We start from the raw sequence: 22,732 nt of genomic DNA on the forward strand, positions 1-22,732 counted from the left end.
GGGCGTTTCTGGAGAAAGTGGTGTGTCTGGTTTGAACTGAACACACGGAACCGAGTTTCAGGGCTGTTGTGTTGCCTGCTGTATCTGTGCTGTTGACAGTGTCTTACCTGCATGTTTTCGCTCACAGGCCCGTGGGTCCCTTTGTTACCGCCTCCAGGGCTGGGTGAGGAGTGGCGCTGGACACGCTGAAGGATTATGGTAACGAGTTTGGAAGCTGTACCCATCCCTTCGGCCCTATGGTTTATATAGACCTGTCCGATTAGCCGTGCAGCCTCGTGGAAGGGCTTCGTGTGGTGCCCTCCAGTGGCCACAGCGTGTATTTTAAATCAACAGGGAGCAGAAAGGGGTTGGAGAAAGTCATCTTTTGTGTCCACCCAAAAGAGGTTTGAGGGTAACTCCTTCAAAGCCCAGGGGCCTTTGGGCAGCCAGCCCTGGCAAAGCACCTGCTTAGCTGTTGGGGCTACCCTTGGGCAGTTCCTGCTGCTGCCAGCCCTGCCTGGATGCTTGTGCCAGTAAACACATGTAGTGAAGAGCAAGGGGAAAAAAACACTGACAGGTACTAGGAAAAATGCATCTTGCAGCACATAACTCGCTGTCAGAGACAAGGACAACTCGTTTTTAACTTGTTCTTGTGCTTCCATATGATCTAGTTCAGCAGTGAGCCAGAGTGCCTGTAGACAGTGGTTCAGCTTCAGTAGGGGAATCCCCTTTTACTGTCAAATACTATTTCCAGTTCTGTGCAGGCTTGGCTCTTATTCAGAGATGTACAGCACTTACCCCTGTCTGGTGGACTACACAGAAAGATGAACACCCAGCTTGGGTGTACTGCTCTGACCAACAGACCTTGTAGTGGAAGTGGTGGCCTCCCTGTAAAGAATTTATTTAAAATACAGTGACAGCTGGTTTTAAAAAGTTAAGGTTGTTCATGCCTTTTCCTCTGCTGTCCAAATATTTAAGTGACAGGGCTGGTATTCCTAAGGGAGGAAGTGCTTGGGTTGCTGCTGAGAGGTGAAGCTTTTATTAAACTGAAACATGCCAACTCATTTCCCTTATTGTTTTCAACCTGGTAGCCAATTACTGCTTATGTGTTCCTTTCACAGATAGTCCTGCTTTGCTGTCAATGTCCTGTACCATGGCAGGTGATGACATGTTCTGCTGACCCAGCTGCTCCACACTCAGCCTTCAGACCTCTGTCCTCCAGGAGATTCATCAAGCTGGTAATGTAGTGACAGAGCTGTTTGGTACCTGTAGTCCCACTCCCAAGTGTGTCCAGGCACCTCACATTTGGCTCAGGAAATCTGTCTTTGCAGCAGTCCAGCAAGAGGGTTGTGAACTCCCAGTGGAGGTGAAAGCTGTTGGTGGGGCCTGGTGGGACTGCTCACAGCAGAACATCTGCTTTCATCAGAATTGTTGGGTTCACTTCTCAAGGCTCGTTGGGAGGATCAGACATCCTCCTAGCTCTGCACTGATACTTGTGTATCGTACTCTTTCAGATACCTGCTTGAAGAGTGCGGCACATGGTTTTGGGCAGATAAAGGTAAACATGTTCCAGTGGGTGGAAGTTGGACCCTGAATCAAGGCATACATTTTAAGCAATGCCAGCCTTGCTTAAAGGCAGCCTTGCTTTAAGCCAGTGACAGCCTTGCCGCTGTCAGCAGGGCTTACAGGGCCACCTCCTGCCCTCTGCATCGGTGGGTGTTGCTGGTGGAGTCGCGCATTTCTGGTGGACACCAGCTGTTGTGGCTGAAAGCCAGTGCAGCTGCAGGCTATTGCCTGCCTTTGAGGGGGTCTGACACACTGACCAGGATAACCCTTTGTGCCCTGGAAATCTCTGAATGCTGGTAGACTAAGAAATGACCCTGTACTTGCCTGGCTCAGGGTCACCAAACCGATCTTCTTTAGAGGCTTGTGAAACAAACACATACCCCAGAGAAGACAGTAGTGGTCACTACACAATGCATGTTTAACTCCTGGTTTTATGGTTTCTGCAAAGCCTGTTTTGGGGACATGTTTTTAAGCTATTTGGGGAACAACAGACGAGCTTTTGGCACGCAGTTCTACATCAAATCTCAGTTGCCAGGCTGAGTACACTGGAAGAGACCTCGTATATTGCAGAGGCTGTGTGCCCAACCATCCTCTAGAATGGAAACTTGAACCAATGATTTTTGTAGTGAATGTGCAATAAATGTGTGAAAAAGCTTCTCTGTTAATGACTCTTGATTGAAATCAGGTAGTTTTGACATTCACGAATGAGGCTGTTCAGAGCTAGACAAGCCTGACCGTCTGATAGTCTGGTGTCTGGAAGTGAAGCCCAAGCAAGCGCATTGCAGCTGTGTGCTGGGCCAGAGCTTCCAGCCTGCATGGGACACCCAAAGCTTCAAGGGCACAGCATCAGGGTCCCCTGCAAAAGGCCTTGGTTTGTTTTGTGTATTCTCCTTGAGTGAATGAAGTAGAGGCATGGGCGTTCTGTAAAAATGTCTTTTATTATTTGAGTGCTTGTCAAAAAGCCTCCCTGTGTGTGGTAGGCGTTAACGGTTCACACACTGGGGAGGCGTATTTGATTATCTTGTGTCACAGACTTCATGTAGCAACAAGAATACTTGGTTGTGAATCAGCTTCATGGTTGGAGTGTTCTCGGCGCGGTCTCGCAGCTGTACAGGGATTACGCCTTTTGCTATTTTTGGTTTTCCTTGAATTTTTAGCTCTTCAGCAAACACAGGAGTGGAATTAAGGATTGCTCTGGAACAGGGGGTTCGCTAGGCATCAGGTGGGCACTGGGGGAACCACTGATCCAGCTGCCACTGCTGCATGGGGACAGTGTCACGTCTGAGAAGGACGGTATCCATTTCCAACCGGGGAGTTCTGGGGTGCTGATGGAATTGTGACCATAATGGTTTTCTGCTAAGATCCTGCCCAAGAGGACAGAAATTTTAAGTGCTTAGGCCTGGCAGCTGGTGTGGGTTAGGGTTGCTTTGATCTTGGGAGACAGCTGGCTTATAGGGAGTGTGATGGAGCAGTTAATGCTGGAAGAGGACATTGCTCAGTGCAGGTTACATGTAGGTGTGGTAGCTGTAGAACGCAGGTTATGAGAGGGCAGTCCATGGGGGTACTGCAATTCCAGTGTGTATCCGTAAGATACCAGGTGTTTCCAAAGCAAAGCAGGGGTGGACGTAATGCTGGAAGTGTGAGTTGAATGTGTACAGGTGCTGGGCAATATCTGCATTGAAAAACGACAATCTGCAGTTCTCATAGTCCAGCAGGATGCCAATCCTCCTGGGAGGGAGAGTAATTCTGATGTCTGGTGTCATCCCACTGTGTAGGAATTCATACTTGTGCCTGTAGGCAAGAAATGAAGTCAAAAAACCTCAGGGCAACCTGGCTGCTCTCAAAGAGAAGTGCTTTGTACACATAGGTGTGTTCAGGGTACACTTCCTGCCAGTTTGGCTTTCCCCAGAAAAACACTTGCCATCTCCTCAGCCTTACCCCAGGATAGCTGTAGGTCCTGCTAGGGAGGGGACCTGCTGAGATGGCTCAGTCCTGTCCTTCAGGCCCCACGGTGCTACCCATGGCTTCCCCTGTGGTACTGAGCCTCCTTCTTTCCAGCCTTCCCTGCAGCTGCAAGGGAGCACATTCCCTTGGGCAGAGGCTGCCTGATGCATGGTGTGGCTGGCATCCTCCAGGCTACAGGACATTTCTCAAATCCCACTCTCTAAATGACGTTTCTGGCTGCTTTTTCTATAAGACCTCCCTTCTCAGCCTGGATGGTTTTGGTGGGGAAGTTCCAGTCTTCAAGTTCATTTACTAGAGGGTGACACCTTTTGTTTGTGATTCCTGGACTGTGGGTTATTGGGGGCCAGGAAGGTGCTCCACAGGTAAGCGGCTTTGTCATGCAGAGAGCCCTCTTCCCTATGCAGTCTCTGTTCAAGCAATGCTGGGGTCCTTTAACAGTTACTCAAACAGCTCTCCCTAGTGTGGCATGCTGCAACCAAAATACGTGACTTCTATAGGAACGTGAGCCTTTCTGTGCAGAAATAGGAAGATTTATTCAGTTGAAGTGATGAGTTACCTGGTGTTTCATAAGGGCCAGCTTCTTCACAAACCACCTTCTCCACCTACACCACCCAAACCTGAGACTTCCCTATGGAAATGGGTATGGCAGTGACTCAAACTAAGCAATGGCCCAGCTCCCTTTTCTCTCTGAAGTCCATGCTTGTTGCTTCAGAAGAATGAGAGTTTCAGTGTCCTTAGCTCGATGTAGCAAGGAAACCAAATAGCCTGCCTGCATTGTATGGGGGAGTCATTAGCTTTAGTGGGTTTGGTCTCCCTCATTAAGCAGCATTTGTGGCTGTGTGGGAGGTGAGTGCCAGCACTGCTGAGGACTATGACTATGCAGCAGGCACCTGGGGAGCAGTGTATGCTCCAGCCAACTGGAGCATCTAAACCCTCCCTGTGTACCAGCGAGCACAGGGCAGGCAGATCTGGGCCATGCTGCGCCACCCTTACCCTTTACTGACTTTACTGCTGGGGCCACTTGAGTGGTGTCCAAGGGGGCCCAGCAGCACCCTGGCCACTCCTGGCTGAGTACTGAGCCATTCAGACAGGGAGTGGGCAACGCTCAGGGATGCCTGGGGGTGTGACCTGTTTCTTGCTCCTGGATGCTTCGAAGGGTGCCCAAACCTCACTGGGGAGTCAAAGGCCATTGTGCTGGTATAATGGTGCCTGGGGAAGAGGCAGCAGGTCCAGCTGGCAGAGGGGAGGCACTTCTGTGTGCAGATATGGCTGTTGGGTACTTCCAAAGTAGGAGAGTGATCAAAACCAGTTGCATACAACTGGGTTTAGCCAGATAATGTAGTTTGTAGGTTATGTGAATCTGTTACTCTGTGTCTTCCCACTGGGGTTTTGGTGACCTAAACCAATACCTGTAATTTGATAACTTCTATAAAGCAGATTTTATTCAGGTTAGTTCTGGGACTGCCTATTTCAGTGTGAGAATGTCATTAAGCAGGACTATTTGCCTAAAGGTTCCAGCATCCTTTCAACACCCATTCATAGTGCCAGAGGTAGAATGTCAGAGGCCCCTGCTTAAGTGCTTGATCTGGGCTTTGATACAAAATCTCTGGCTACCCCCTAGAAGTAGGAGCTCTCTGCTGCTCTACCTGCAGGTGTACACATAGCGGGTGTTCCTCTAGGAGAACTGTAGCCTCCACAGCCCTTACCTTGATGGTGTGATGATATGCCTCATGCACCAGGACGAGTTGTTTGCCCCCAGATAACCATGTCTTGGAGTGTTTTCAAAAGCCACGCCGATTCTATACTCTGTGTCTTCCTCAACTTCCACCTCCCAGTAATGCTTTCCTGGAAATGGAATCAGACTGCCCAGGATCCCAATACACCTGTGGGAGACAGACAGCGATGCGTGCTCTGGAAGGCTCTCTGCGTGCTGAGGATCTGACAGAGAACCTGCAGGTTTCTTTGTGACACCTGCCCTGTTTTTACCTGTGGGTAGCTCTGCATAAATGAGCACCCAGGGCACTTTTAGGAACAGGGAGAAGAGCATCCTATGCTGCCTGGGTTTTCTGGGAAAGTTATTACTTGCTAGAAAAGAGAGTGCTCTGGTGACCCCCAGTATAGCAGGGGAAAAAGGCTATCGATTTTGTATTTTCTTCCCAAACAGCCCAAGGCTACAAATGTCACTCACCATCAGGAACTGAGCATTTCAACAGCATGAAACTCCTGGGGCAGTTAGGGAGGCGGATGCCTATGCTGGACTTGGACACAGTAGGAGAACATGAAAAGTTTTAACAGTAGACTGTGGTTCCTAGCCTTTATGATAGAAACTATGTAGAAACTAACTTTCAAAAGATGTGTAGGAGAGATAGTACGCCACTGAGAGAGACCTTTCAGCTTGGTTTACGGGCACAGTCTCAGAGTTAAAGGACCTGGGTGCTTTGAAGATGAAAGTTTGCAAAAACACCAGATCGAAGCAAGAAAGTTGGGCAAAATAACCCCTGCCAAATGCTTCTGAAACACCTTAACTGGAATGAAGAAGGCAACATGAATCCTGAAAGACTACACGCCAGCTTTTTCTTGGGAGAAGTACACAGTGTATTAGCTGTCACTGCTGCATCACAGGGATATTAGGTTTCAAAACACACCTTCAGTTTTGAATGAGGAGGTCACACACACAACCTGTATGTTTCTGTGGTCGGGTCTAATGTTGTAAATTACAAAGGCAAAGGATATTGCTCGCCGACACTGAGCTCATCTACCTCTAGGTAATTCTGAGAAAGAGCTGCACCCAGCATTCGGGGGGCCTGATGTGTAAGGATGGGCACGCACACCAAGATAGCGGTACTCTGCCACCTCACCAGCAGTCGCTTAAAGCAAGTGTACAGTTCACTGCAAGTGCATGTAGATGTCTTGGGAATAGCTTAAAGGCTGCTGTAATCAGGACTCGGAAAGTCTATGTTGCTACAGCTTGAGAAGGAAAAGGAATGATGCAAAATGGATGGGTAAACATCTGTGAACAAAACATTACCATAGTAATGAGAGCTGCAAAGCCACCGTGGCAAGCCTGAGTCAGACCATAGGAGCTGCAGTGGTTAAGAAACACATCAGCCTTCTGGAGATCACACAAACTTCAGAGGAGTTTGCAATTTAATTTCCTTGTAGTGTGTGTTAGTCCTTTCAGCTTGTGAGCTTTTTCTTCTTTCTTTTTTCACAGTATCTTTGTATAATACAGAACGTTCTTAGTGGCATCAAAAACAGCCTCAGAGTTCAGAATGAGATGAGTGCCAGCTCTGGCTGTTTATGTGAAACATAAAAGCACCCTGTGGAAGTGGGATGAAATCCCATTTAGGCTTATCATGGTGACTTTAATGAAGAGAATCATCTACCTCCTGGCTCTTTTCTACTGAGCCTTCTAGTAACATTGCTTTTCCACTGAGAGACTAAGTTGTGGGCTTGTATCGTTCTGTGTCTGCAAATGCCTGTCCGGGTTATATGTTGTGAAACACACGTTTCAGCAAGCTAAGTCTCATTTCAATGGCAAAGGGCCTAATTCTGTTTTGGAAAGTAAAAGTTGTTGCCCCAAATAGTATCAGCTAGAGCTTTCAGCAAGAGGTAAGTATTCACATTTCTCTCCTTTCCTTAGCATTTGCTTTGGCACTTAAATACATGTTCAAATTCAGCTCAATGTGCCTAACGTGTGTAGGCAGGTCTGTATGTAGTTGTAGCTGGCTGCATCTTTAATCCTCTTTATGAACTTGTATTAACTTCCAAGTGATGCTTAAGTTTCAAAGAGCAGCTAGAGAGAGACTGAGATTTAAACTCATGGAATCAATGACAGCTGCCAAAAGCCCTATTAGACACTTCCTGGCATCTATTTAAAAAACCCAAACAGATCAACTGTGCTTGGTACTGCAAAAGCCTCCTTCAAAGAGGGTCTGGTGTCCAAAGCACCAGTAGGTTTCTTTGCCCACTCTGCAGTATTTGCTGTAGTGAAAAACTTTTACGTAAGATGAATGTTTGGTGGTTTCCATTGGACAGAGCTATATAAAAACAACACTTAAATCTCCACGTGTGAAAACGAGACCAAGGAAGGAGGGGCAGAGCCCCCTGCACGTGATGTGGAAAGCTCTATCACCTTGGCAGCTTGCAGAGAAGGGGCAGGAGAGAGGGAGCCATAGCCAGCAGAGAGGAGCAGCTCCTAAAGTCTTGGAAGTGTGCAAGTGCTGATCACTGTAATTAAAAAAGAACCTAGTAATTATGCCTTTTTTGTTTTGTTTTTAAATCCCAGTAGTGCTATATTAGGAGTATCTGGAGTTTATTTTATTTTTTTTATGAGTATGTGACATTTTTCTGGGGGGTTGGGGCTCTGTAAAGACTTACATGGGAAGAAAGTTTAGGAATTTAACAGAAGTCAGTGCACACATCATGCAAAGGGAGATGCTGTAAATAATATGTATTAGTCACCCTAGAAATCCTCAGAAAAGAGCAGCAAGGCAGAGGAAGCTCAGTGATGGTGCCCAGGAACAATAACCCAATTGAATCTGTGGGGCCTGAAGAAACGGATGCAAGGTTTTACTCTTCGAGGACTTACGAGAAAGCCTACCATTTCAAACTTACCTTAGGAGCCCAACTTGAAATACGTTAAAATAAATCTGATTTTATAAAAGATGACTAACCCATATTTTTAAAGGACTGATAAAGATGTTTGCAGTGGTCTAAAACTGAAGACAATCAGAGCCACTTATGCAAAAACCAAGATGGAGAAAACACTATACATTACACACACACACATACAGTCTAGAAGTGCTACTTGGTTGGTGCCTGGGTTGAAGGTGAGGAGAGCTGAAATACCAGTAAACTTTTTTGGTGTATTTAAATTCAAGGCAGGGGTGTGTTGTAGGTGAAGCAGCCACAAGCCACATGCATTGGTTGCAACTGAAATTCTTCTGTTTACCTTGTAAAGCTGTTGTCATAGACGGGCAGATCACACTCTGGGTTTTCCAGTTCATCGCATGCAACTGTAAATCCATCATCTAGGATCGCCAGCAAAGGATGGGCTGTGTCCTCGTTAAGGCAGAAGTAGGTGCCTGCAAGAGAGAATGCATGAGGACAACTCCAGGAACTCCTTTATGGCATTGTGGTTTACAGCAAGAGTGTGGTGAAATATCGTTTGAGTCCACAAAAAGATTAACCAGTGCTCTGGAGGGAACCTGTGGCTGACATTGAGAAGACAAGACAAGTCCATTGGAGTTTTTCAAGTAAATGGGTGTTTTACAGCTTAACACTGTTTAGTTGCAGCCTTGTGAAAAGCAGAAAGGGGCCTTAACCTGATTTGGAACCCAAAGCTGCAGGCATTGCACAGAAAGTAGCTAGTCAAAGATGAGGGGTTGTCCCTGCAATGAACTGTCCAGTTTCAAGTCATCTTCCTCAGAGATGAAGTAATCTATTTTTAATCACTGAAAGGAAAAGTGGCTTAAAGACCTCTCCATGGTCTCACTCTTCCACAAAGTGCTGGACACAGTTTGAAGAGAAGGATCTCTACAAAGGTGCCACATACAGTGTGCCTTATGCTTCAGCACCCCCTAACCAGATGAGCCCTCAGAGAGGTGAGTGAGTGAGCTAAGCCAGCCCAGGATGAAAGTCCTTCTGCCTCTCCCCCTTTGGAGAGTTCACAAAGCAGGTCTGACGCACTGTGCTCTGATGCGCTGCCACGTGCGTCACTGCTGCTGTTTGTAGTTGGTGTTTGTGTATCCACCCCAGTAAGAACCAAAGGTCATTCTCAGTGTTGGAGGTGAGCACTTGCAGCAGACAGGTCAATTTGCATCAGCTGTTTGCATAATGTAGACTCAGAGAAGATAAATCTCTCCATGCTAATCCCAAATGAAATAATTATAATCAAACTGCAAGTTACTTCAATGCAAATACAATACAAACAATGACAGGGCAATTACGGGCATGTGCTGCTGAAAACAAACACACGCTGTGCAAGCAGAATTGGCAATTTCAAATACTGAGTTTGATTTAAGCAGTTGAAAACCACACAAACAATGGTAACCCAATGACAGACTTCCTCTCCAGGGCTCTAAGAATGACCGTTACTTTCCTGTGGTGTCACTGCTGTGTGGCAGGCAGGTTTCTTATAGAAATGTGGCTTTTTGCAGATCAACGGGAGTGCAGTCAACTTGCTGAAAAGGCACAATTTGCAAATTATTCACTGAAGGTAAGGGCAAAAAAGACCCAGGTGTGTTGTTAACCACCTGTGAGTGAAGTTGCAGTGGTGAAGGTGAAAACAGGTGTCTACCTATAAGTCATTAAAATGAACTTTCATTAGGTGGTTGAAAGGGGAAAGGGCTTCCAGCTTCTCTTTGGGGAGAAGGTTAAATCTTGTCCAGTGTGGTGCTGAGAGCAGAAATGAAAATGCGATGTCAGTTACTAAATCAAAGCTTCCAGCTGAAAGCTGGACTGCCTTTTTCCTGGTGAATAAAGGGAAACAGCCCTCACAGCTTCCCCAGCCATGCTGGAGATGCTAATAAATACAGAGGAAGATTTTGCATATCTAAATGACTCTGGAAGATGCTGTCTCTGCCATGCTTTCCAGTAACAGCATCATTATAAGGTAATCTCCGAAGTAAAGTAAAATTGCATTACAAGTTTCCTCATTGGTGGGTCAGTGCTTGGCAAGCAGGCAATATCTTGGGGGGGTTGGGTTGGGTTGCTGGTTGGGTGTTGGGTGCTGTCTTTTAAAATGCTTAGAATTCAGTAACTTTCAAGCATCAAATGTACTGGACAAATTACAGAGCTAAAGCAATGCACTTACTGTTATGAAAAGTGGGGTTTTTTTCTTTCCTAAAAGGTTACCAAATGTGTAGTTAGATGTAAGACATTAGGACCTGATCCAGAGGCCATTGAAGCCAGTATGAATCTTTCTGTTGAGATAACAGATGTTACAACAGGCTGCTGGACTTGTCCTGCACTGTACAGTACCTGTGGTGTGTATCAGGACAGGGTCACTTCTTTCACTGGAACCACCCAGGTTTAGGGCTCTGACACAGATGTGATAGCTTTGTGTTGGCCGCAGGTGAATTAGGACTTCGCAGTTAGGAATCCCCACAATTGATCTACAGAAAATAAGTCGAGGGAAAATGAGAGGGTAGAGAACAAAGGTGGGACTTTGAGGTTATTTTTCTGAACAACAAAGAAAAAATGACATGATCTCTTGTAACCCATCAACAACACTTTACCTTGTATGGTTGTCAGTACTGGGGGCAACAGATAGCCTGTGACAGACTATACAGGTTTTTGCATTTGCTTCTACCCTTTTCCCATTCCCTGTATAGTAATTTACATTTACACAATTAGTTTTGCTAAGAGGAATGTTTATAAAGGTAGATTCATCAAAGGATCGTGGATCCTTTCTTAATGCTATCTGATGCCACATGACTTGAAATGGTTTAATCTCTGCAGGTCATTGACTAGATAGAATAGTGACTCACTCAGTAATAATATCGCCGTTGTCTTCATCTGTCAGCTTGGACAATTCAACCGTGTAGGAATCAACAGGGTTGATGTCTCCAGATTCCCAGCACACCAGTGCTGCATTTTCACAGCTTCGGATCTTTTTACTCTTTATGGTAGGTGGTGAAGGAGCTAAAAAGCAGGCAAAAGAACAATTCTAAGCTGGTGCTTGAAGATGTTTGCAACAAACATGCTTTGACGACTTAAATGATAGAGCAAAGCTGTTAACTAATACTGTATAGTTACAAGAAACCTGTTTCTCCAATAGACAATAAACAGCAGGCAGGGTGATAACAGTACTATTTAAAGACTTAATTTGGACTATAAAGGTCCCAAAGAGAATTAATCAGAGAAGTAATATAGATCAAGCCTGATTACATCATCATTTTCTTTCTATGATTGCTTTTATCTTTGTCATAAGGGTGCATCTCTTCTCCAAGATGTCAAAGACATCTGGAACAGGTACTCTGACCTCTCTGTGTCACGATTTCACAAAATATGCCTGACTGAATTGCAGTTACAAAGGGCAGCATAGCAGGTGAATACACAAAGTACTTACAGGCCAAGAAAAGGAGAGCTGGCATCCACCTGGCGGAACTGGGAGACTTGAGCCTTATTCCCAGCTCTGCTACATGCTTGTATTTAAATAAGTTATTTTGTGCTTCTGTTTCTTCAGTTCTAAACCAGGAACAATTGGCCTGATAGGCTCTCCAAATAAAAGTAGGAAATGCCCATGTAGTCAATAGACTTAGATCAGAAGAAACAAAGTGCCCAGAAAGAACTACTGGCATAAAATTCAGAGATGACTGTGAATTTCACTGTGAAGGTTGCACAATTGTATGAATAAAATATTTTTACCTGTTACATAAACCGTTCTTTCACTTGGTGGACTGATACCAGAGGCATTTAAAGCACTGACCCAAAATTCATACTGTGTGTTCGGCAGCAGATTAGAAATGGTGCAGTATGTTTCTTTGACTTTCAGCGTATGCTCTGAAATGAGAACACCACCACATTTACAGTGCCTTTACAGAGTTACCCACTCCTCCCCAGAGCTGCCTCAAATAATGGAGCTGAGGTGCATTGTTTTGTCTGCCAAGCTCAAGGAAGCTTTTTGTGCTCCATACCCTTCGATTAGCTGTCAGGCTGCTTCACCATGCCTTCCTCTAAGGAGGCATAAATCAGATAACACAGCAGCTTCTGAAGGAGCCACGTCACTCAGAGAGGAAAAAAACCCAGAAAGAAAGGTCACCCACCCGCCACTGGATCTTTCTGAAAAGACCCTGCCTGTTCCTAGTCCAGGGATGCTGCCTGGTCTGGTCTGGTCTGATCTGCTCAGCTTACCTCATCCCAGCAGCGAGACAAGAGCTGAAATTAATTCCCTACTAATCTCTCATTCTTCATCATAAAATTCAAATAGGTTCTGCTTTTCACAGGATCATTAGGGTTGGAAGGAACTTCTGGAGATCATCCAGTCCAACCCCCTGCCAAGGCAGGGCCACCTACAGCAGGTTATGCATCCAGGTGGGTTTTGAACGTCTCCAGAGACTCCAAGACCACCTGGGCAGCCTGTTCCAGTGCTCTGCCACCCCCAGCGTAAAGAATTCTGCCTCATGTTGAGGTGACACTTCTTGTGGTTTAGTTCATGCTCCTCATCCTGTCACTGGGCACCATTGAAAAGAGTCTGGCACCATCCTCTCAGCACCCGCCTTTGAGATATTTATATGCATTAATGAGATTTTCTTTCTGAACCAGCCATTTGGCACTCAGCTGGCTTCCACTTCTGCTGAAGTGACTGGGTGTTTTCAGTCTGCAAGGATATTATTAGCAAAGGCGTTTTTGTCACAACAGTAGGGCATTTTAGGATGGTCTGTGGTTCTTTTTCTGTGTGTGGGGGTGATGGGGAGTTACAGCCTATTATTAGCACTGAGATAAACTGTAGAATGACTGTGGGGGTTTCAGTGACATGCTGATAATATGATGATTTGCTCTCTAAAAATACTGCGCTTTGCGGTGGGTGCAGCACATGTGTGTCTAACACACCGCCCACCCTCCAGGGAAGGAAATCCTGCTGTTGAGACCTGACTCCATCCATTGTCCCCTTCCCTCTCCTGCTATCCCAGCTGCTGCCCCATCCTGTCATTGCTTCTGTGCTGGGTCCTGCTGCAGCTGGCAGCATGGCAGACCTGGCAGGGGAAGAGTGATAAAGCCAGAAACGGGAAACATGCTGGCAGATACGACAGGTTTGGTGTCAGAGAGAGTGAATGGAAAGTATACCGGTTGCCACAGCAAGTCCAGAGGCACTTCGGAACCAGCTGGTTTTGCCAGTGGAGAGCTGAGATGTCCCTTTGGGCCCAGGCCTCCTTACCTGCTTGTTCATCACTGTGCCTCTCATTGTTCACTGGTTTATAGCACAGTTGGTAGCACTCGACAGTGTCATCTGAGAAAAGGCTCCAGCAAACTCTCAGTGATGTGCCAGTTGCTGCATTGGGAGCCTGGGGATTGATCACGGGGGCACAAGGAGCTGCAGGGGGGAAAACAGTCCAGGTTTTGAATGTGTAAGCATGGCCTGTTCTTCACAGGCAAACACCTCTCCTCTCACAAAGGTATTCAAGGCATCGAGTAGGGTCATATTGCTCCCACATGGAGAAAAGTGAGGAGCTGACCCTGTAAATACTTGTAGATAATAATCAGGTCACGGGTGTATGAATTAGTCTTGTTTCAAATCAAAACAACAAAACACAGAAGCCTCAGCCAAACCCTCCTCTTGACCTCGCCTGTCTCTGAATGCTGCTGTATGCTGCAGAGCAACATCTGACGTGCACAGCACTGCTGTGGACCAGCCCAGCGGCTGAGGAGCCTCTGGAGGAAAGATGAGGGAAAAGCTGTACAACATGGGGTCAGCAGCACAAGCAAACAAGTAACAAATGCTATTTTACTCTAAGAAAACACAACGTAAAGGCATAAAAGTTGCATGTTGTTGTTCCTGACCATTTGTGCTGTGCCAGAAAAGATTTTGTATTTTTTTTAGTTATTAGAAATATGTTTGGATTTTGCTCTGTTTCGTGTGGATAAATAGGAAAAATGTTTGCTAAATAGCAGAGGAACAAGCCACTGAAATCTGGTTATCTAGAGAAGCTGTGCAAGTTTTTTAAAGCAGTCTGGTGTCCTCCTACACTTTATTCAAGCAATTACAAGGTAAGACAAGTCATCGGCAACAAAGGATGCCTCACCCCTCAACAGAAGGGGGTAGTCTTTGCGAGTCTTCTAGGAAATCATCCAGCAAAAGCAGGCAAGGCCAAACTTGGCAGTTTTGGTAATTTTATACTGAAAACAAACTGGGGGGAGTGGGGAATCCAAAAATAGATTCCAGTGTCTCTCCCTATATAAACAAACAAAAAAATCTGGAGGGAAAACCAGGGAGATGTTAAGTCAGCTTTTGCAGTTCTCCTTTCAAATAAGTAATGGACTTCTGTTTAATACATATCCTTAATTACATGTCTGAAATAATGATCAGCTGGAAGAGTACCTGGAATGATATTAATGGAGTTCATTAGTTGCTCAACTTCAGAGAAATCTATGACCCGCTCTTCGAAATTTGGCACTGTTGAAAGCTCTAAATCTACTTCTTTCTTTAAGAATTCTTCCAGCCTGTAAGGGAAAAAAATATGTCTGATTGGAAGTACTGTAGGGTTGGACAGACCTTTCTGTGATATCTATTGGTAAGAGGAAAGGACAGCAAACTCTAAAATAACTGCTATTTCCTTAAAATCATGTTGTTGTAGTTGTACAAAGCTCAGTCTCCCATGGTCCTTGTGCTCCCACTCAGCAGCTGAGGGAGACTTCCCCAGCACCCCTCTATGGGAAGCAAGTCATTAGCTCCATGACTTTCATTATTTTGAATTTACATCACTATTATTAATTCAGGATCTCTCGATTTGAGGTGCTGTAAATTTGAAACAAAGGGGTATCTTTTCTCTGTGTTTTCATAAATGATGACAGACAATTCAAATATTTTTTTCCACTTGATTTAGTGTGTTTTAAGACTACTTGCTCCAAGTTCTTTCAGTATTTGTTTTGAGCTCCCACAGCTTGACTTTCTACCCCTCTATATTAATGCATATATAAGCTTGCTACTAATCAGTTTAGGGAGCTCAGTTTTAGTCAGATTTGTATCCAGAGCATTTCTTTCAAGATCTTTAGCAATCTCAGCCACTGAAATTAGTTCCTCACGACCAAGCTATAAACAGTGATTTATTCATGCTCTAACTCTACTTCTGGGTTTTGGTTTTGTTTTTTTTAAATTAGCTCAAAACTACTTTTGATTGTTAAACTTCTCAGAGCAACCTTTCCTGCTGCAGTTTAAACCAGAAATACTAACGATTTCAATAGCTCTAGTAGCTTAGGTAACATCTGTGTGCCTGAACAGAGTCCAGAACATGCAAGTGTCTCCAATAACAGGTCCCATTAGTAGGAAGAAATGTGAGACAAAATCCCAGAGTGTGATACTACCTGTCAACCATGGTTATTGCTGCCTGTAGAAAAAAGAGAGAGAATGTGTTAAAGATAGAAAAGATACATTCCTTGCATTAGTCCAGAGTCAGACTATATCATGCTGTTGATCTGTCTTACATGAATTGTCCCAAATGCTGCCCTCAGAGTGAACTAACTGGCTCTCACCCAGCTCTGAGAACAAAGCTGTGCCTAACTGTCCATTCACATGGAGAGATCTTGGCTGAATTTACAGTAAGATAACGTGCAGCATCGAGCAGTGACCAGTGTTTACTCATCTAGGTTGTATCCTTCCTCAGTTGTCCACAGTGCCAATAGACCCTTCACAAACAAAACCAGCACCTTGGGAAAAGAACTTAGTTGTCTGCATCTGAGCAGTGACTGTTACTGGAAGACAGATGTATCATCCCTGGAGAAATCTAAGCACCTGAGAGCTCATGACCAAGAACCATTCACTTCTTGGTGAATAATGGTTCCTAGGGGTGATGTTGAACTGTTCATGAGCTAAGGAGAAAATAAGGTTATTCCGAAGATGCGGAGGAATGGGAAAAGTCAGCTCATATGAAGAACTCACAGGATGGAGTGACACAGCAAGCTGCTCCACTAGAGCAGACTGGAGGTGTTAGGAGATTTGTTTTACTGTCTGGTTCAGAAGTTATTGTGGCTGTGCTATAGAAACACTCCCACCCACCTGAGTCACAGGACAGCTCAGGTTAGAGCAACCACTCATCAGTGGTGAAATATTTTCTTTTTTTTTTTTTCTTTTTTGCAATTATTTTTCTACCTGCTAAAGAAAAATAACTTCTCGAATCTCCTCAACAGTGGGATTCACCCACCACTTTGCAGGAGCTCCTTATGCCATTAGTTTGAAGCCTCCTGTTCAGCTGAACTTTCCAACAAAATGAGCAAGAAAAAGAAACATCTTCTGAAGTGGTTGCATCAGCCTGCCTGCTGTGAGCCCAGAACAGAGAAAGAGAGCTGAGCCTGCAGGAGGCAACGAACACTAAATGCCTCCGGAGTATCCTGAGATAAGCCTTTTAATGAGCTATCTTCTCTCTGAACCCCAGTGAGACTCACATATCATTGAGCATCCACATTACAAACTTCTGCTGCTGCATCTGCATTTTGGTCCCGTTTTGTTGCCCCACTAAGTCAGTGCCATCATGCCAAGCACCTGGGCCAATGACAGCACTGTGGATCAGGCACCCCAAATGCCCTTTAGCATAAAGCCATTTGTGGCTTTCCAGCTGGGGACTACTTGCAATCAGCAAACAGCAATTAGAACAGGCCTTGACAGTTAAAGCTCTTTACCTTCATAAAATTGGCTTTGTTGTTTTCCAGGTAAAGCTCCTGGGTTGTGTCTGTCAGCTCCTTGCAGGTGTCAAGATGTTCCCCACAACTGACCAGCTGCCCATATAACACTTCCAGCTTCTGCCTTTTCTCTTCCCCCAGTGCTTCCAACTGTTCTTCATACTTCTGAGCAAGCACTTGCACTGCATCGTTGTAATGCACCTCGAAGTTCTCCTCCTGCCTTCCGAAGTTTTCCTGAAAGGCATTTGGAGGTTTGTTCCTTGGTGTCAGGCCTGAGAAAAATCTTACTCAGGTCTGCCTAAAATCCTCCTCATCGGGGAGGCAATGCCAGTGCACAGAAGCTGTAATTTGACTAATTTGCATTTTTAGGGGGTTATTCTAATTATTCACCCCCCACTGAGGCACAGGAGGGTGCTGGATTTGATTCCAAGCGTAAGAGCATCAGAGATTATAATTTAAAAAATTATGCAAGGCAACTGTCTTGAACCTAAGCCCAAGGGAGCACAAGTAGGGATATATCCTCGCCATAATCTCCCAAGTGTTTCCACCAACACAGCCAAGCACATCCTTCCATGAGAGAAACCATGGCAACCCAGTGGGATCCATGGATTCGCATTGGGGGAGTTGAGCAGCTGATGCTGGTATCCTCACTTGCTGCTGGAGAAAGCATTAGAAGAAAGATTTAAGGAGCAGGCAAGGTTTTATTGTCAGCAGCTGCCTACTGCTCAGACACCGATGTCCTGTGCCAAATGCGGCAGAGAAAAGACAGTAGGTGCCTTGAGTTACTACTTCAGTTTGACTTGCAGCCGGCTGGGACCCTGCCCCGATGGCCAAGTTGACATCAACAGCAGGAGCACAACCACTGAAGTGTTGTAGCTCAATGAAGGTGCTCCAAGGGTTTGCCTACACCTGGCACGTCTGTCAATGTAACCAAGTGGATGCAAGGGGTAGACTCTGGATGGACTAGTCAGGTCACAGGTCCTTGGCCATTTAAAACAGATGACCTGAGCAGGGCTCCCCTTTATTTCTGAATGCAAGTGTCTGTGCAAATGCTTAGTGTGGTTTTACCAGCCCAGTTAAAAAATTCATTAGGATGAATTTTCCTGAGTACTTCAGTCTAGGCAAACCCAAGGTAACTCTGTGCTCTGTCACTGTAACTACTTACCTCATTAACAACACTATGATTGTCAAAACGTTTTTAAACCCAGTACCAGTGTTAGCCTGAGAAAAAAAGTCTTACCTCTACAGTGATGAAGATTTCCTCCAAGTGACTGGCAAAGTTTTCCATCTGAGCAATCTGCTCTTCCAACTTGCGCATGTTCTTATGAATCTCCTCCTACGAAAACAGCCAGCACGATTCTTAGTATGTCTGAACACCGTTACAGAGGCACTGCAGTACACTTGTATTACTCTTACCTTTTCGCTTTCCATGGCACTGGGGAGCTTAGTCACCTCGTGATCCTTGTGCTCACCAAACAGTTTGTCAAAAGCTCGGATTGGCATCTTGCAGGTAGAACAAAAAACATCCCCTGATTCCTCCTCCTCGCTGGCAGCCTGACTGTTCCACTCATCTGAAATGCCGCTGCTGCTGAGCCCCTCTCCGGACCGTATGGGACTCTTGGCCTCATCTTCTGCTCTGGCTTTGCTCTCATCTTCATCTTGAGAAACCTCATCAGGAAGTCCCCGAAGGTTTGTGCTTTGACTTTGATCTTTCACTGAAGAGCTGCTTTTTGGTGCATTATACACGGAGCGTTGTGATCTTGCCTTTTCTGTGCGAGCAGGTGGCCACCTGCTCTCCGCCACCTCTGGATGTCCTCCAAGAAGCTCAAGCTCTTTTTCTCTATCCTCATCGAGTCCATACATCTTAGCCAATTCTGCAACCTCCTTTTCCAAGTCATATCCAGCTTCTTGTGAGTGCGGAAATTTTTCACTACTCAATGCAGATTCTCTTGTATCCCCCAGAGATCTTTCTCCTTGACCAGATAGCTCTTCAGGAAAGATATCAAACCTCTCCTTTGAGCCGTAAAGATCCATGTGATAAAATATCAAGCCTCCAGCCTCAATCTTACTAGACTCTGGGACTGGTGGGGATGCTGAACGACCAGTTGACTGGTCACTAGTTTCATACTCCCTTTTGCTGCCAGATCTGGATGACATTGGTATCCTCAGCAAGGCTTTTGAGATGACAAGTCTCAATCCTGTAAAAGATAAGAAAGATCTTTAGCTACAGACTCAGATATCAAACATGAGTTTTTCTTGCTTCAAAATACATGGATGGTATAAGTTTGGCTGGGGACTGCTCAGGGCCTGGAGGTAGACATGGGAAAGACCAAAACTGGCTTCCAGAGGGAAGCCACAGGAAGCTTGTTTTTTCTCATGTCCATGCAAAGCACAGCAGAGAGCTGTCTCTAGTGTGCATCCTATGTTTTCTGGGTGGCTCATCTGTGATCCTGATGTCTGATTTCCAAACTGTAGGGTATTCCTGTTCTCAGCTCAACAGTGCAACTATGCTTCACGCGCACTTAGTGCTGTTCTGTACAGCTGGAGGTGGCCTGGTTTGAAGTCTGCTTACCCTTCAGCTGCTGTCAAGTGCTCTTGCTGAACCATCACTTAGGCATACTGCAGGATGCCCTCTCTTTAACCACTGATGCCACATAACACGCTAGGAAATGCACTGAAAAATCCTGTTCTGAATTTTTCAAGTTGCCATTCTTGATACTGAAACTTGAGGTTTCTTTTAACATTACTCTCAGTCCAGGTCTTGGGTCCTTTCTATAAAACAAGGAAAAATACTGCCCTTTGGGGGCTCTCAGGTGCTGTGAAACTACATGTTTTAACATAGATGAAGCTCAGAAAAAAGATTGATGATGATCTCCATGATAAAGCATACAGTAATGAGGAAGCAAGGTGCATCACTGATCCCTGAATTGAGAGAAGTCTGCTCTGACCTGGAGCTTGCACACTTTGTCCATTCTGTGCAATGTGGGAGGTGTGTGGAAAAAAAAGCACATGGAAGTGAAATGCAAAGCTATATGATAAAGTAGGTGCACACACATGAACCTTAAAGGCAAAGCAATTTTAATGCTGACTCCTCTTTCTACCCAGACTGTATTAACAGCAGCACATGGAATAATGTGAGGAGAGAGAGAGATCTCAGTCAGAGCTGCAAAGTCCCCGCAGCCCTCCACTGCTCACCAGCACAAACAAAATCACGCCACAAAACTAGTCAGGTCAATTTCATCAGCAGTTTACTACTACAAGCAAAAGGGTTCATGGCAATATTTCAGCTGAATATTAATGAATCTCCAGTTACACCTAGTCCTAGTTAAGTGAAGTATATACAAACTTTAAAACCATTTTCGCACAGAAAAAATACAAAAGGTCAGCCATTGATTGAGGTTATCAGAGCTTCTGCAGAAGCTTTCACATAAGCTTTGCTTTCAAACTACTTTTTATGGTCTTTGTAGTTCTGAGTACTTGCTATCAAATTAATTTCATCAATATGTTGCCAATATTCCAGAGGATTACTGGGCTAACAAAGTCAACACAGTCAATGACTTATTAGAAAGTGACTTCTTAAACTGGTGGAAAATGCTAAGAAACTTCCCACTCTCTGGTTTCATACCAATGGCTGAAAACAGTCCAGCCTGCTGGATCGGTAAGAAAACACACACAGAAGCTCACTGTTTGTCTTGTGGCACTGCAGACATGGGTGTGCATTCTACAGCCAGCAATATCTTACTGTAGACAAAACCACTGAACTTAGGCAGAAATCGTATTTATACTAAAGGCATAAAATAAGTCATGCAAATTCTAGCATATTAAACAGAGAAAAGGTCTTGACACATACCAGGAAAAGTTCTCTGGCCCCCACGAAAACTTTTTTCTCCATAGTTATAACAATAAGGCTTGCTTTAGAAGCTACTACTAACTACAGAAGTGAATTAACGAGCATTTTTCCCACTAAAATGAAATTAAATTACATAAATTTAAATTAGCATAATTAAGCTCGTCTGGAACCCTGCTGCCTAAATAAGATTTTCAGATGATTGCTCAGTTTACAGGCACAGATACAATTACAATGAAGAATGTTCAAGTCAGTAACCATCAGTTATCAAAAATATATAGCAAAGAATGTTACTACCTAAGAACTTGCCTTCTATCTTAAGACATCATAAATTCTTCTGATAGCTCAGATGGCATCAAACTTCACATTTATTTCCCCTAGTAACAATTAATTCACACGAAAGCAATTCCCTGCCACTTTCATATGACTGCAGTTGGAAGACATGGCTGTAACCCTAGACTGCCTCTTTGCTCAGATAGAGACATGCCAGCAATGAGCAATGGAACAAATATAGATGTGCCCCAGCTGTCCTTCAGCAGCATGCTACTTGAGTGTCACCAGGGTGAATGTCATACACTGAGAAAAGGCTCTGAAGCTTGATTCCTGGACCTGAAGTACTTGGAACAATTATAGAGAGCTCTTGCTAAAGCCAGAGCACCCTCTCACTTTCTGAGGTGGTATTAATAAACCCTGTGGAGTGCAGTCATTGACTTTAGGTGTGATTTCCAAAGCTGTGGTGCTATGCGGTGTATTGTGTGTGGGATACACAAAACATGCATCCTGCACAACCTGACTCAAATGGCTGGATGCACACAGCATTGCTGCACAATTAAATGCTCTGTTCTTTGCAAATGTTTAATGGCAAAGTTATTTTCTCTATTAAATTAGCAAGACCTTTACTCTGCTAATCAAAATCAGATTCTAGAAAAAACATTAAGATTCAGACTTTAAAAGAAATCTGAAATCATACTGTTGTATGCATGCACATACATCCCACTCTGTAGGGGTGTGCTAGACCTCTGGAAAACTACCACAGTGAGTAACGTGGCCAGTGGCCCAGCTAGGGCGGGTTTTCACAGAGACCTATCCTTTCAGTCTGCGCTCAGCAGCAGTTCAGCTGACAAAAAGCAGGCTGTGTATCACTGATTATTATGATTACTGTAGCACTCGAGCTTTATGTATCTGCGCAAACACACAGTTGTCCAGCATACATAGTACCTTCTGCTTGTGAACATGCTACTGAGCCAGCCTTGCTGGCAAGACCTTTTTAAGCACGTCTGAGAGCACTGCATTATATGCATCTTGAGTTCAGGGGACAGCCCAAGGGGAAATGTCTATTGGATCTGGACACAGCTCTGCTTTTTCCTTCTTTTTCCAATTACGCTTGGTGTCAGTCCCTCACATTTCTAGCAGTGCAATTGTTTGCTGTTTTGCTAAGGGAATACAAGTTAATTACCCATGTAGTCATGATCTCATTAGTGCTGACAGTGCCTCCATCAGCTGTGAGATCAAAGCAGAAATGTTTTTGCAGAAATGTTTTGCTGCAATGTTAACATTTATGCTGCCAGACAGATTTTATTACGTTTTCAAATGACGACTCATTTTTGCCCTTATGTTGTTAAGCTGCACTATCTTGCAGGTCTTAGTTTATTGAAACTTTAGTAGTGTCAGCTTTGCTTCCGAAGAGAAGAATATAACATTTTTACCATGAATTAAATTCAGCCTTGCACCGAAGGCCTGAGTAAGAGGTGTGTGCCTTTGCTCTCCGCTCCCCTCAGGGTCCCATGAGCGGGTATTTAGTTGGTATAGTAAGTATGATGACCTTAGGACTTAAGTTGGCTTAAGGACAAGCACCATTTGACTGTAAGGTGGTTTGTGGGCATGGCCTGTGGGCCTGAGGCCGCCCGCCATCCCCATTTCAAAGCGTGGGGAAGGAGTGTGAGGATTCATCAGGCTTCAGAGAAGGGAGCAACTTGTTGGAGTTAGCCTGGAGTTCACGGGAATGATGGCTAGCAGAGAAACCGCTGCCACGGGGCA

General features: G+C 44.9%; 1 protein-coding gene across 1 annotated transcript; it reads right to left on the reverse strand.

Moving 5' to 3' along the window:
• Positions 1-3,083: 3,083 nt before the first annotated feature.
• FSD2 (fibronectin type III and SPRY domain containing 2) lies at positions 3,084-19,005 on the reverse strand. The gene is made up of 12 exons (XM_010010663.1): positions 18,265-19,005; positions 18,089-18,184; positions 16,849-17,082; positions 15,538-15,560; positions 14,555-14,676; positions 13,394-13,549; positions 11,884-12,018; positions 11,004-11,157; positions 10,495-10,628; positions 8,465-8,597; positions 5,217-5,393; positions 3,084-3,336 (listed from the first exon to the last, which is right to left on the reverse strand). Exons 1-12 carry the CDS (start codon positions 19,003-19,005, stop codon positions 3,084-3,086), a joined length of 2,358 nt encoding a protein of 785 aa, XP_010008965.1.
• Positions 19,006-22,732: the final 3,727 nt, after the last annotated feature.

This window comes from Nestor notabilis, unplaced genomic scaffold, assembly GCF_000696875.1.
Source record: "Nestor notabilis isolate BGI_N333 unplaced genomic scaffold, ASM69687v1 scaffold5063, whole genome shotgun sequence".
In the NCBI taxonomy this organism is placed as follows: Eukaryota; Metazoa; Chordata; class Aves; order Psittaciformes; family Psittacidae; genus Nestor; species Nestor notabilis.

Bases quoted from the DNA above. Each gene is read 5' to 3' on its own strand.
- FSD2 (XM_010010663.1), bottom strand. From the start codon at position 19,005: ATGTCATCCAGATCTGGCAGCAAAAGGGAGTATGAAACTAGTGACCAG. The intron at 18,185-18,264 runs GTAAGAGTAATA...CTGTTTTCGTAG, and splicing joins GTGCCATGGAAAGCGAAAAG to GAGGAGATTCATAAGAACAT. The intron at 8,598-10,494 runs GTACTGTACAGT...TCTCTCTTGCAG, and splicing joins TGTCCTGATACACACCACAG to GCACCTACTTCTGCCTTAAC.